The sequence below is a fragment of the Necator americanus genome, chromosome X, assembly GCF_031761385.1.
Source record: "Necator americanus strain Aroian chromosome X, whole genome shotgun sequence".
NCBI lineage: Eukaryota > Metazoa > Nematoda > Chromadorea > Rhabditida > Ancylostomatidae > Necator > Necator americanus.
The window spans coordinates 31976104-31990537 of NC_087376.1; the positions used below are offsets into that span (position 1 = coordinate 31976104).

The following is a 14434-nucleotide window of genomic DNA, read 5'->3' on the forward strand; positions in this document are numbered from 1 at the left end:
CATATAAAATATCTACAATTTTCAGTAATAAATCAACTCTTTCGTACTTTGTTATCCATACTTTTACAGTCTACAGGACTTCAATTTCCATCCTACTTTTTTTTGATGGATAAAAGAGTGCAAAAAATCATAAGTATGCAATACTTTGTTGTTTTCTTTGTTATCGTTAATATAGATCCACAATAGCACCGCGTATTAAGTACGTTTCCGCACACTTTTTTTCACGGGATTGACACTAAAGTCACGTATTTCACATTTCTGACTCATAACAATCTTATTCTATTGAATTCACAACCAGTTTTAACCACAAACGAAAACTATCATTGCTTTCTATGGTAGTCAAAAGTTTCACATAGAAATTTTTAAAAATTTCACCTTATAAGCCGATAATTCACTCTTATGTGCGAGGTGTTCATTAATTCCTGCATTAACGAGTAATTATAAATTCTATTTGTGAAATTCGTGCCCGTTCGTGCATATTAATACTCTATAGTTAAGGGAATTTTCCTTAATGAATTCCGGAGTTTAATCCGAAATAAATCTTTAAATAATAGCCATATTGAATAAACGTTCACATTCATGTTATTCTTATGAGATCACTGCGAATTTTTTTCTCACCATCCGGCCATATGGTTAAGCTGTAGTCGTGTCGATGATGGTCTCGATGACTGCTGCATGATGGGTGGATTCTTTTAGTGATACAGATGTGAGACGGGAATGACACAGAGTGCTATGGATGAGATCGCACTTGTCCCAACGGGTGAGTTTCAGCCGAATTTCCTCGATTCCTTGCTTAAATTCATCCCATAAAATTAGAAAATTCGAATTTTTACTACAGTACACGATGAGACAACGTCCACATCACGAGCAGATGAGCCGGTACATGTTGTTACATCTCGAACCGATTCCAGAAAAGCGAAATTGGCTAAAAAATATCAAAGGACACCGCTTGCATTTTATCAGGTACATTATTTTTTTTTGATTTTTTTCTTCCAATTCTACCGAATCGTCACATTTTTATTCCAAATCAAAAAATTTTTCAGGCGCTTGCCTTAGGCGCATTACTACTTATTTTGATATTGGTATGCGTAGCTGTTGAAACGTGGAGGTATATTGTGTACAATTATGTACAATTAAATGTTCTTACATCAGTACAACCCTCGTATATTATTTAGAAATACAAATCGGGTTAGCGATGGGACCAATCCACATTCTCAAGACGATGAAACATATCATCTTTCGATAGTTGAAGAAGTAAATAGTCAAGTCGGGATAACATGGAAGGTACTGTTCTGGCTTCTTCTTACATATATTCGTGCAATTTTTAAAGATTTAATTGTTTGAATAATCCTCTTAAAATATGAAAATAAATCCTACGGCATAAAATAGCAATCTTTCAAAATAATGAATAAATCTGTTAGAATTATTTTGTATTATTAGGTATTTTGTATTCTCTTGGCCTTTAACTAGAATATTTTCACCATCTATTTCTTAGTCTAATTTAAATAGACACAGAAGCTCTTATTGGTTTAAGCTCGTTTGAAAAGGAGGAGTCAACCAATTAGAGAAGAGATGCATAATTTATCAGAACTATGTACAGGCATGGAAATTGAAAAATATTACCAATCAAAGAAAAACTGATGCTTTTAGAATAAAAAAATCTCATCAAGCTGTATTGTGAGACATTGTCAATAAATTATTCAATAGTTTGGACGGATCTAAATAATAATATTAAGTAGAAGCTAAAAAATAAGTGGGCCCACATGAAATTTTTATGTGCACTAAAAAGCTGCTCTTTTTTTCGCTATTTTATACTGTTTTATATTATTTTATCTCTTTTTTAGGCGAGGTATAACAAATTTGCTTCGAGAGCTGAAGCAAATACGGGTACGGGTGCTGATGCAGATACGGCTAGAATGATCCTGAACAAATTTTTTAATCTTGATGATGAACAACTGTTACAGGATACAGTGAAACACGTTGAAGGATTATCAAAGTAAATAACATTTAATATGATAATTTCAAATAGTCTACATTATGAAAAAGTTGCTATTTTTAGGATGAAAAAACCTATTCCTAAGTCTTTCGATATCCGAAAATTTTGGCCACAATGTTGGGCAGTGCATCAAGTGTTTAATCAAGCTGGTTGCGGTTCTTGTTGGGTAATTAATTATTTATTTTTTTAAAAGAAGTACTATTAAGTATATAAAAAAGAATATTTTCTGTTTAGTCAGTTGCTGCAACTTCAGTGATGTCGGATCGCGTATGTATTCACTCAAATGGTTCAGTACAAACACAAATCAGCGCTCTTGATCTCACTTCATGTTGTTTGTCCTGTGGAGGGTGAGTACGAGTTACCTTGTTATCCTCATAGCATCATTCATATCCTCAAGAACTTTGCCGAAGTGTAACTTTAGATGCCAAGGGACTCATTGGGCTTTGTCGGCTTTCACTTACTGGAAGGAACATGGAATTGTGTCAGGTGAGATCCTCCAAAAAAAAGACTTATGAAGCAGGATAAACGGGAAAAAAATGTGAAGCGGGTAAATATTTAATATTAATGACAATATAATTATACAAGTGAATATAAATATTACAATAAATAATGTAAATAAAATGTATAACATATATAATATATATTATATGAATGTAAATAATAATAATAGTAGCACTAAAGAAGATGTATTTAGAGCATACTTAATCAAACATATATGAATAAGAGGAAGAATTGTTCTGAGATTTTTTGTAGGAAAGTTTAGGAAAAGATGGCACTGGTTGATATCCTGATGGTAACATAAATTTAAAAATTTAATAATATAGTTTTGAGAAATACGTAAAATAAATGAGTGGAATTTCTGCAGTGCTCGAAACGAACCTTACAAAGTCAGCGAATCAAAGGTGCTCTAAAAATGTGAGATTTGAAGCCAAGTGTATTTCAAGAGATATCATTTTTTTATGAAGAAAACTCATAATAAGAAACAATTATATAGTATATGATCCTATACATTCATATTATTGTGAAAAGATTGATTGAATTTGATTTCTTCTCTCAAGTTTACATAAGTGAATTTTTGAAACCCCTCCTTTCCCCCATACCTGATGTTTGACATACGACGCAAGCCGGTCCCACTTGAAATTTATAGATTTTACAGCGAAAAAAAGGGAAATTGAATGTGTTTGAGGACATTTTCGTGAATTTCATCAAATACCAATGAGTAAGCGAAATAAAACATAAAAAATTGAAACAGGAATGGAGGAAATTTCTCCTTTTTAAAAAATAAATTTGTATGCATATTCAGGTGGTGCATTTGGCACACATGAAGGTTGTCGACCGTATACATTCGAGCCAAGCTGTGGAACACCGTGTGGATCCGCGTTATATCGTAAGGATCGTACTCCACGATGTGAAAGACAGTGTCAGAATCTTTATCATAGAACATATGAACAAGATTTGGTTCAAGGTAATTTATACCTATTCATTACGTTAACGTTCAGTCAGTTTACAGAGATCTATAAGAATTTTTCTGGAATTTTTTTTTTGCAGCTCGAACTGCATACTGGTTGAGAGCTATAAATGGAAGTTCAGAGTACACTCCTGTAGTCAAAACAACATTGGAGAGGCTTATCAATGGTAAATTGTTTGTAAATCATTTCCACATAATATTTTTTACAGTTTTATTTGTTTGATAGAGTAAATAAGGACTAAACAAAACGTTGGAAACATTATCGACTTATTTGTTTGTTCTTCCTGAATGTTTTAGAATTATTTTGTGAATTTTCTGTAGTAGCGTACTTTTACCTGCAGGTTTTACTTTTTACTAACTTGTATATTACAACTAAGCATATCTAATATATTATTTCAGTCTTACACTAAAAAACCCGAAGTCTAGAGTTTAGCAAAATTATGATGGATTTGCTGTGTCCTAATAAAAATCTGAGTGATTTTTATTACAATAAAACGAACCTGTTTGCCAGGATATCACCCAGTGGCATCTTTCCTACAATAAATCCCAGAATAATTTTTTCTCTTATTCAGATCCTTTTGATTGAATTTACCTTAAATTTATCTACTTCAGCTCTATTAGCAGCATTTAAATAAATTTTATACTACTATAAGCAAAAAATCGTTTTGTGGTGATTTTCTGGATAACAATAGAGAAGAAAAAAGAATATGCCTAAATATTAAGTTTTTAATGGTAAGTAGATGTTTTTCGCATAGGAACCTCTACCAGTTCCTAACAAACCTCCTCCATTTGTTAACGTATATTAATTCTTAATATCCATAGATTTTTTTCGTATTAAGGAAAGGAATTCCAGCAATCACTTTTTCAGGAAAATTCACTGAAATTCTTCAAAGAGAATTAATGACCTACGGTCCAGTACTCGCATGTTTTACATTATACGAGGATTTTCAACATTACATGACAGGTGCGTTTATTCACGAAAACTTGTCATACGAAGGATATTTTCTGGACAATAACTCTGTTACAATTTTTTAGGCATCTATCGAACGGATGAAAACCGATCCCTTCAATTGTACGGGCATTGCGCAAAGTTGATAGGATGGGGTGAGGAAAGTGGAGTGAAGTATTGGCTTTATGCAAATACATGGGGACGGGATTGGGGTGAACATGGTGAGTTTCACTTCTATCTTGGATTTCGGATCCCCGGGAACCGAACCAAATCACGCGTTACTTAAAATCCTTGATAATTATGTTAAAAATAAAATGAAATATTCAACAAATGAAGAAATTCAACAACACATATGTGCTGGAAAATTCGGCAAGATTTGTATAATTATTTGAAATGAAACTTAAAACAAAATTCAAATAATTGGTGATTAAACTTGAAAAATTGAAATTTTGAAATGGTAATTTGAATTGAAATGGTAATTTTTTGTGATATTCTGTTCGTCATTTAGTCATTTATACTAAATTTTTTATATTTTCAGGATTCTTTCGGATTGATATGAATGAGATACCAGAAGAAGTTGTTGCAGGAGTTATGTAAATCCTTTACATTATATTGAATGCTTTACCGGAGAAAAATCTGTGAAAATTATCGGGGATTAGTTGTTTAATATATATCTCATTAGATGTGTCATTGTATTATTTTTTTTTTAAAAACGAGTTTTTTTTTCTGAGCAAACCTACCGCTGGGTAAGGATCTCGTTTCGAATATCTGAAAAATATTTTTCTTTAAATGAAAAACAATGAGCAAGGACCTACGAGTAGATCATACTATCATTGGATCGATCGATCGTCTGTCTCACTCAGCGGTTATGTGTTGCACTTCGTGGATCACTTTTGAAATGAAACGTATCTCTATCATTATACCTTTAATTTCGCCCTATATATTATCGATTGTACTATGTCTACAGTTGTTTAGTGATCTATTGATTGGCAGTATATTACTTGTATATACGTAGTAACATTTTTTTCTTCTTCTCACAGATTGTCTACCAAAAATATTTACGATGTCTGTGACCTTTGCAATTATAAATTGTGATTTTTCAGTTTCATCGTTGAGGTATGTAAAGGTCGAACGAAGAATAGAGAGAGTTAGATGAGGAAAAAATAGTCAGAACAATGGGAACGACGTGGGTGGCCGAAATGTTACGCACGGATGCGCACGTGCGCTCATTTTAGCAAACTACTAAAACTTGTGCATATTCTTCATCCAGAGTCACCATTTCTGTTCTCATTTCTTTTACTTACTTAACTTTGGAGTCAAAAATTACTTCCATCTGAAAAACAGCACTTTTCGCTTCTCATTTTGCAATCCTTTCATTAATGCAGAATTTTCAAAACAAAGCGCTATTCTTTACAAGTAAGTTTACAAACCAGTAGTTATCATGCGTATGCTTTTACTTCTTTTCGTTCTTGTTTTTTTTTAATTGGAAGAAATTGGCATGACAATTATAAATACGGTTAGCAATATTTCGTTCCAACTGTTGCTGTGACTAAAATCCTCATTTGTGTCAAACCCTGGAATAGCCTGTGAACGGAACGTCCATGAAAATGGCAGCCGCATGCTCTGCAATTTTTTTCTTCAGAACGAAACCATACCATATAGTTATTTATTCACCTCTTAGTTCAAAAAGAAATCAATAACGGATCTTTTGTTGAACATATAACATCACCCGAAAAAATAGTATATGCAAGTGTTAATGACAGAAAGGAAGTATACGTCGAAAAGGACAGGAATTACGCTTTCGCCAAGAAAAAAATGGTTACACTAATTTTCAAAAGGAATAATTACTAATGCAGTAAATGCCTAAGATTCTATGCTAGGCGAAGCATAGAAGTAATAAACAATTGTCACCGGGGCCACGTATGACGTAAAGTGAAATCAAAACATATAATCAATACTAAACACTTCACAACATGACAATAGACGCCTATGGTATGTATGATATTCTGGGTAAGAATCAAATGATACGTACTATAATGATTTGTTTTTTTACTGTATACTATAATGAAGTATCGGCTAGCGTTACTTTCTGGAAGCCCGCTCCTTGTGGATCAATACTGGCGGCACCGTCTCGATCCACGTACAACGCTAAACCCTCTTCGGAGGTGCTTGTCTCACTTTTCGTTGCCCATCGGGTCTCCGCTAGCATCCGGTCTATCACTCCTTCAGCATCAATTCTATAATAATATTACCGTTAAAAGCTTGCTCATTGAAACTAAATCTAAAAACAAATCCAGAATTGATTATCTTAAGAATTACGCCATACTGACATGCTCAGAGTTGTCGCGATTTGTAAGCATCCAAAAAAAAAAGAAGAAATAAAACTGTTCCACAAGAAACTTAACTTATATATTATTATAAAGAAATTTAAAACTTCCAGTAATTCTACAATCTAAAAAAAAAACCAAAACAGAGTGAATTCAACCAGATTCGCGCAAACTTTGCAATAAGAAAAAAAAAAGTAAGAGAACTGGTCTGTTTCTCTCAGAAGATCACTTTTTCATTATATTCTGCGCCAAAGAAGAAAAGGCTGCCTGAACCTATCTACATCACATTAAAGAGATTGTTTACAATAAAATAACATATGTGAACTATTTTAGATTCGGGTTTAACGAATGATTAGTAGTATGCATACATCTCCTACAACTTCATCAAACTGGTTAAACATCGCTAGGAAGTATACGTAATAATATATGTACGAGTTCAGTGCACTAGCCAAAAGAGGGTGTAGCGCAGTTGTTAAGAGATTTCGCTGTGACCACAATACATCAGACAGCCTTCTCAAATTATTATATAGCCTAGACATGCGTTCGTAAACCTCAAACGTTTCTAAATTGAAATGGATGTCTTGCCGGATCCCAAGTGTAGTGATTAGCGCCAGAAACTTTATCCTTTTATCGGAGCAGCAGTTCACCACACGCATGAATTGCCCGCAGACATGAGTATAGGCGCACTTATAGTGAAAAGTAAAGCTAAATCTTGTCCCAGCTCGAAATTGATGCGCTTGATTTTACTATGTTATTCAAACTATAGATAGGTCCCAATTTAGGTGCAGTTTTGTAGGAAACAAAAGTTCCTCTGAGTACTCCTTTTAAAACCTCAACAAACCTGGTGCTTTGGATCCGCGGCGCACTTGATCGATCTTGACTAAGCCTTCGTAATGCTGACGGAGGATTCCTTCGGTTGTCTGATGACATAGAGGCGCATTCATCAGCCACTGAGCCAGAGCCAGCCACAGAGCTGCATTCTTAACAAGAAAACTTAGAATTCCGAAGTGGTAGTGGGGTTTGGTAAAATTATTGTAGAGAATTAGAGAAGGGTACCCACAAATGCGACAGAAATGATTCCATTGTAGAAATATTTTCGAGACCACGTGGGTAAACTACGTAAAACGAAATTTTATGAATGGAAATTAGTATTTGGGTCTAAACACTCGGGATAACGAATAATACTTTTATTTGGAATGTGTTACGCTCCGAAAAAATTGATTGTTTTCGATATCGTTCCGAGTACGTGTTCGACATTATCAGAAAGAACACCAACAATGAAGATAAATGGTAAATACTAAAAATCAATTTAGTGGATGCCTAAACGGTCACGAAAAGGTAGGGAATCATGGCTTCATCAATTACATCATCAAAAAAAGTTCTGGATATTAATTGCATGTTGAGAAGAACAAGTGAAATAAGGCAAAGAATGAAACTATGATTGAGCGACTAACCAGGAACTTCAGTAGTCGAATTCGGCCGCATTTTCACATAGGAGCCTTGAATATCTTCCTCTTCATCCTCTTCCACGTCAGACGCTTTGAGATATGGATTTAAAGAATTATCTTCTATAGTGTCTCCGCCACCAACAAAAGGCCTGAAAAAAACGAAAAAAAATGTTCACGTCCTTATTCTTGGACAGGATATTCTTGGAATAAGAAAACGTAATGGAAAGCGAAAGAGCATGTAAGAGAAGGAAGAGATTGATTACCAGTGCAGTTAGAAAGAAAAAAGGAGAACAAAGTTGAATACTTACACTCGGAAGAAAGGATCCGCACTTTGGTGTGTCATAGTTATTTTGATTTGAACTTTTGAATTGTCCTGTCGCTGATGTAACCCGTATCCATCAAGAAGATAAGATCTCGTCATTCCTAAAGAATGTGTCTAAGCGATAGTAAAACGAAAATGAATTATCGGTACAGATGCAAATATATAGGTAACAAGATAGTCAAATAATGAACAACAGGTGTCGCCTTTGAAAAAGTTGACGTTGAAAAGGAGCTGCTTGAAAGAGAATTTTCTACCGTTAGAAGAGCATTGGAATGATTTAATAGTGTTTAGAAAAGACTAATCCATGAAAATACAGTCCAGCCGTACAAATGGTAAATATAAATTTGCCCCTATAAATAATATAAAGTTCAAAAAAGTTTGTAGCGTCCTCAACCAAAACTAGTGCTCCAGCAGGCTCCTCAGCATCTGTGTTTTAGTTCGTGAAATTTGCGCATTCAGAAATCATTTGATGTGGTAATTCTCATAATAAACGTGGACCAGCAAATATTATTCTATTTCGTCGAACCGTTCTCATGTTTTCAGAACCAAAAAATCACAAAAATAGTTTGAAAAGGGAGCCCTGGAATCTAGATGAGAAACTCAGAACGAATTTGAAACTTAAAAGAGTAAGAGAAGTGAAACAACTATCAACGAAAAGTATGTTTAAAAATCTTATAACATCAAATCCCGAAAGCAATACAAATACGAACCCTCAACACCACTTCCAGCAAACTCAGAAAGGTTGATGTCTACAAATCCTAGCTTCACGAATGATTTTCCACCTTTCTGCTCCTAAAAGAATAGGTGAATAGGAAATTCGTTGAAATAATGAACAAAAAACGTTCTTAAGCACATCGTCATATACCTTTCGTATAGAAATTCTGCATAGACATCGTTCTAGAATCCCAGAAGAGGGGTCTGATGTGATTCGGCAGCAGAAATTTGAGCGATGAGACCATGAGCAACTGTTGCGAAATACCTGGATAAGGAAGAAATAAAAACTTAATCAATATTTAATAAAACCTCCTCAATGGGAAATGATAAGCGAGAAAGCAGCAAACCTCTACACGTTCGGTGCAATCATCAAATGTGCCACCTTCTAATAAGCGGATTTTAGCGAAAAGAACAGCATTAACAAGAGGTACATCACTGAGATTGCACACCTTAAATCGGTAGTATTTGGGTAGGAAAAAAAAGACTTGAACGAAAAATGATGAAATAGAACAGATCAAAAAATATTTAGCGAAAGACGATATGCGGATTATACAGGTGTGTTAGTATTAGTTGCACAATGTAAAAAAAAATGTAGTCCTAGTAAATTAACAAGTATTTGGAATAAAATAAACAGACTTTAAAAATAAAAGAAAGAAACTAATAAAAGAATGAACCACCTGCAGATCTACACTGAATTTGACTTTCTTACGCTTCAAGAAGGCCATTTTACGCCATAACCAATCAATGAAGAAATACCGGCCTGAAAGGAAATGCGTTCACGGAAAAGATTCTATAAGGCGGTAAGAAAAAAAAAGTTGCTTTGTATGATGAACATGAGCAAATGGGAGAAATCAATGGACGAAATGAGGTAAACGCGTGCGCATGCAGTGGAAATTGGAATAAAAAAACCGTAATGCACTTTTCTCTATGAGAGAAAGTAAATAAAAATTTGCAATCTTAGACGAAAAACTTGAAAGCAAAATGGAATCCTAGATAATCAAATAATATGAAGTGGAGAAATTGGAGAACTGGAATGTGAAGCACCGCAGAAATGCACCCAACCGTTGTCAACCCATTCATCGAAATCAACCATGCAGGGAAACCAAGAAACTTGGACTATTGACTATCCGTATCCTTTTCGTTTGTCTACCGTAAGAGAAGAAAAAAAGCAAAACAAAAGGATAATATGACGAAACCATTCGAAATTAGCATGCTTTTTTTTAGTAGAGAAGCGTCATAGCTAGGAAAATTTAGCAATGAGACAAGGAATCTTAAAAGTGCTAATAGATAGGAAAAAGTAGGAGTAATGCCAAGTGAAATGAAAGCATAAGAGATTTTCCAAGCTTGTACTGCCATTCATTTCGTTAATTCTATAGAAGGAAAGGAAAAAAAATGAAAGTACACGGATAACCAGCAGTGGAAGTAAAAGTGCATTCGAAAAGTTAGAGGATGGAAGAGCAATATGGAATTATCTGGGTATATAAAGCCTGACAAAAATCAATGAACTAAACAAACAAGACTAAGATCTCATCAACATGCAAGTAGCAGCGACAACTGGCTGCAAACTGAAATTCGGCGACACGTCTTAAGCAGCAGATGACGTGCGTTGGCGTGTTAACGAAGTAGACACGACCAAAGCACTATACTTGACGTCTGATTGAAGCTTGACGAAAAACGGATGTGCACTTACGTTTCATACGGCTTCGAAGCACCAGTGCTGCAGTGGGTTTGCCGGATGGAAGTAGCATTTCTGGAAGAAAAAAGTACAACTGAAGGTTGAATGGTTGTTGTAGGGGTGGATACGAGTTGAATGTGAGCAACGTTCTAGTTCTTCAAATATTTATAATTGCACAAACGGAAGAAGTGTTCGTTATTTCTCGGTAAAGGATCTGACAGAAAGAAAAGTCTGGAATAGGAACGATGATGACTATTCCACGAGATATTCCGGTCGATAATACTTTGGTTGCAGGATGGTATGATCAAAAATATTATTGACAATTTTCGAAAATTGTGGTGGTGAAGTGGTGATTTTCGAAAACATCAAGCTTTGTGTATTTTATTCCTCAATTTTTAATAGGGCTAATCATTATGCAAAAAAAATAACTCAGAATGTGGGCCAATCACATAAACATCGGTTCAAAACTGATTCTCGGAGCATACGTCATATATAAGGTCCTCTCGTATAAAGTAGTTTTTGTGCAGTGACCTGATGCTCACTTTTCCTGGATTCGTTGCTGTGACAAAAAAACAGCATATAATCAACACTCAAATCTTAAATTACTGAGAAAATTAGCCGGATCGTGACTCAAAGATTCTTTTTTCACATGTTTCAAATCAGTGAGGAGAGGTTTACTAGGATTACACTTTGGTAGGAGCATAGAGATGTAGAAGAAGGAGCATGTGGGCATAGTTTACGCTGTAATAACAATAAAACGTAGCTCAATATTACTGCATAGTAAGTAATCAGATTCTAGAATAGATACTGCTTTAGCTGATGTTGGCACCATTGTTAGGGAATGCAAAAAAAAATACACTGAAAAATGGCTGAAAACTGGAAGAGAGGAAATCCTAGTTAAGTTAGGATATAATCCAGCAGATTGAAAGGTTATTATTAAACGAGACCTCGTTTTAACTTTAAAATGAACAATGGGACCCGGGTAGTACGGGTTGTCATTACTGGTAACGTGATGTAGTTGTAGGTATAGGTTGCTGATAATGAACCTCGTTGTTATGCGATGTTGGCTTATCCGTAAGCCGTCAAACATCTAATTAACGTAGGTGCGGATATCTTGTCATCCTGACAACAAATCCACAGTCAATGAAACATACGAGTACATTACGAATGCATGTGAATTGTCTATGTTGGATATATACATTTACAATGAATGGTGTATTTTATTGCTATAAAGAAATTCAGTTATGACGCTATATAACTGCTATCGAATGGCAGTTATGTGATTGGTCCGTTAGAAATAAGAATCGCTTTGGATGCTATCTTATAGCTGGCATCTCGCCAAATGATAAATATTCCTCTGAAATGTAAATGTGACATTAGGTTTAGTGGTATTGTAGCAGTTCTAAGTTCTGCCTAATATAATACTTGATATAAAATGAGGTAGACAGAAAATATAGGATGACCTCAACAGAATGAGGATGAGAAATAACGATCACTGTCATATTTACTTGGTGAAACGATCCGTGTGGTTTGGGAGGTATGTTGAAATCGTTCGACAATGTCAACAGACTTGACGCATCTTTGAGTAGGTGGCGAGGAGGTACGTAGGGGGGAGAATCGCCCGACCTTGAGCACTATTCATTCACCTCTATTAATTATTAGGATGAACCATGTCCAATCTATTGAAACTCGATCAATATGTAGATTTTGAATGACCGCACAAATTTATGTCAAAGGAGTTGTTTCTGTTTTTGTCGTATTTCTCTACGTTGGAACTCTTGACTAGGTTTTTTTTTGCCCTGCTGAAACTCTGGACACGCTACATTTTATTATTATTTAACTAAGTACTATATATTATTATTTGTGCTATCATTATACTTATATTTAATATTATTCCTATTCATTTATTTATATTTAATATAGCACTAGATAGCACAATATTAGAATACTAGATTATGAATATTTAAATATCTAAATCCGCAAATTTATTTTTTTTCCAAATCTCTTGAGCAGTGTTTTTTTAGAGGTTGATGGAGGAGTTCTTAATGAACTGGTTTTATCTTATTTAAATTATAACTTTTTGTAAATGTAGGTGCGTGAGGAAAAATTAGCACACTTTTCCAAATTTGAACGATTTTTGGGGAAGTAACAGTATAGGATTCACTTTTTAGACGATGATTACATGGTATTATATTGAATCAATATTATTAAAGTTTTATTTCCGCCGGAAAAGAGGATAATTGTTATTGAATTAAAATTAAAAACATTTTTATTACATCATTTAATAAAGGGGATGCAGTTCAACTTCAGTATACTGTCAATTGATTTAAATTACCTTGAAATAATGGAACGATTAGTACGTAACTGTTGGCCTCATCATTTAAGAACTAAATAAATTTAAATGAAAATTGTTATCACATTTCGTATGGAAATTCTTTTGCATATAATAAATTATTAGTTTTTTTAAAATTAAAGTTATCCTCTGATTAATTAGATTTACTATGTAGCTATAGGTGTTTTCTCACTTGTAAAATATGTATGTATCTCTTTGGCTCTATTATTCATTTTTTTAAATTTCTATTATTTAACATCAAAATTCTAGTTTCAATCTTTTCTAGTGATTTCATCAGTTCGCCTAATTCATTTTCAATCAACAAGAAATAAAAATATAAGCAAAATTGAAAAATTGAATAATATTGATGTAAGTTAAGGAGAACTACTGAGGAAATTTCTCGTTTTAAATCACGCTAAAATTTGAGTTCGCACGTTTTCTTTCGCAACATATCCGTACTCGGCCCGTACGATTTGCAAACAGACATGTGAACGTGCGGTTTGTTTACGTCGTGACATCATGACACCTATGTAGTCTCTTTTTTCCGCCATGTTTTCTCTTGTCTGTTATCCACAATAAAAACGACTATGATGTCACGAATAACGAATAGTTGTCCGTTTCTTAAACATACGGATGGAAGCAAATCAAAATTTGATACCACAGTGCCAGAATTTCAAAAATTAAATTAAAAGTGAACTAAATCACATCAAACCAACAACTAAATTCCAATGGATTTCTGACGGCACAGAGAGTTGATTGTGTGATGGGATTCCAAAAATTTCAAAAAAAATTGGAGGTCGAAAGATTTGAAAAAAAAAGCATGGATTGCCTCAATGACTACTTACTCTCATTGACCACAGATTTAACAAAAGATGTAGGTAAAAAACTGAATAAAATTGACAGAAAGAAGTTAAGGAGGAGAGAGAGAAGTAAAACTGTTGCTATCTGGTTACTCAGCGAGTAAGGTTCAGTGAGGTTATGAGGTTTATCTAAGAAAATGTTCTGGAAGAATATCGGGCACGTATGGTAGCTTTGGTGCTTAAAAGAAATGAGAAACAGCGCTTCCAACATCTTTATTGCCTCAAATTCGGCATCCAAAAAGACTCGTTCGGTATGAGAATCCACATAAGGCCTCTCGCTCCCCTGGAGCTTCGTCGATGGTTGGAAACAGCGGGGTTTCCTCGCGATGAGGAGAAAAAAGCA

General features: G+C 34.4%; 2 protein-coding genes across 2 annotated transcripts; one reads left to right on the plus strand and one right to left on the minus strand.

Annotated features, from left to right (window-relative positions):
• Positions 1–717: 717 nt before the first annotated feature.
• On the plus strand, positions 718–5010 carry RB195_026098 (uncharacterized protein; the record flags this gene model as incomplete). Its single annotated transcript, XM_064214509.1, has 13 exons — positions 718–760; positions 839–963; positions 1044–1108; positions 1176–1284; positions 1845–1996; positions 2060–2162; positions 2231–2343; positions 2418–2482; positions 3300–3461; positions 3545–3631; positions 4333–4428; positions 4500–4634; positions 4952–5010. 13 exons carry the CDS (start codon positions 718–720, stop codon positions 5008–5010), a joined length of 1314 nt encoding a protein of 437 aa, XP_064070390.1.
• Positions 5011–6472: 1462 nt separating this feature from the next.
• Positions 6473–10972, minus strand: RB195_026099 (uncharacterized protein; the record flags this gene model as incomplete). Its single annotated transcript, XM_013437471.2, has 9 exons — positions 6473–6650; positions 7582–7720; positions 8195–8337; positions 8497–8611; positions 9221–9302; positions 9376–9489; positions 9572–9673; positions 9902–9984; positions 10915–10972. 9 exons carry the CDS (start codon positions 10970–10972, stop codon positions 6473–6475), a joined length of 1014 nt encoding a protein of 337 aa, XP_013292925.1.
• Positions 10973–14434: the final 3462 nt, after the last annotated feature.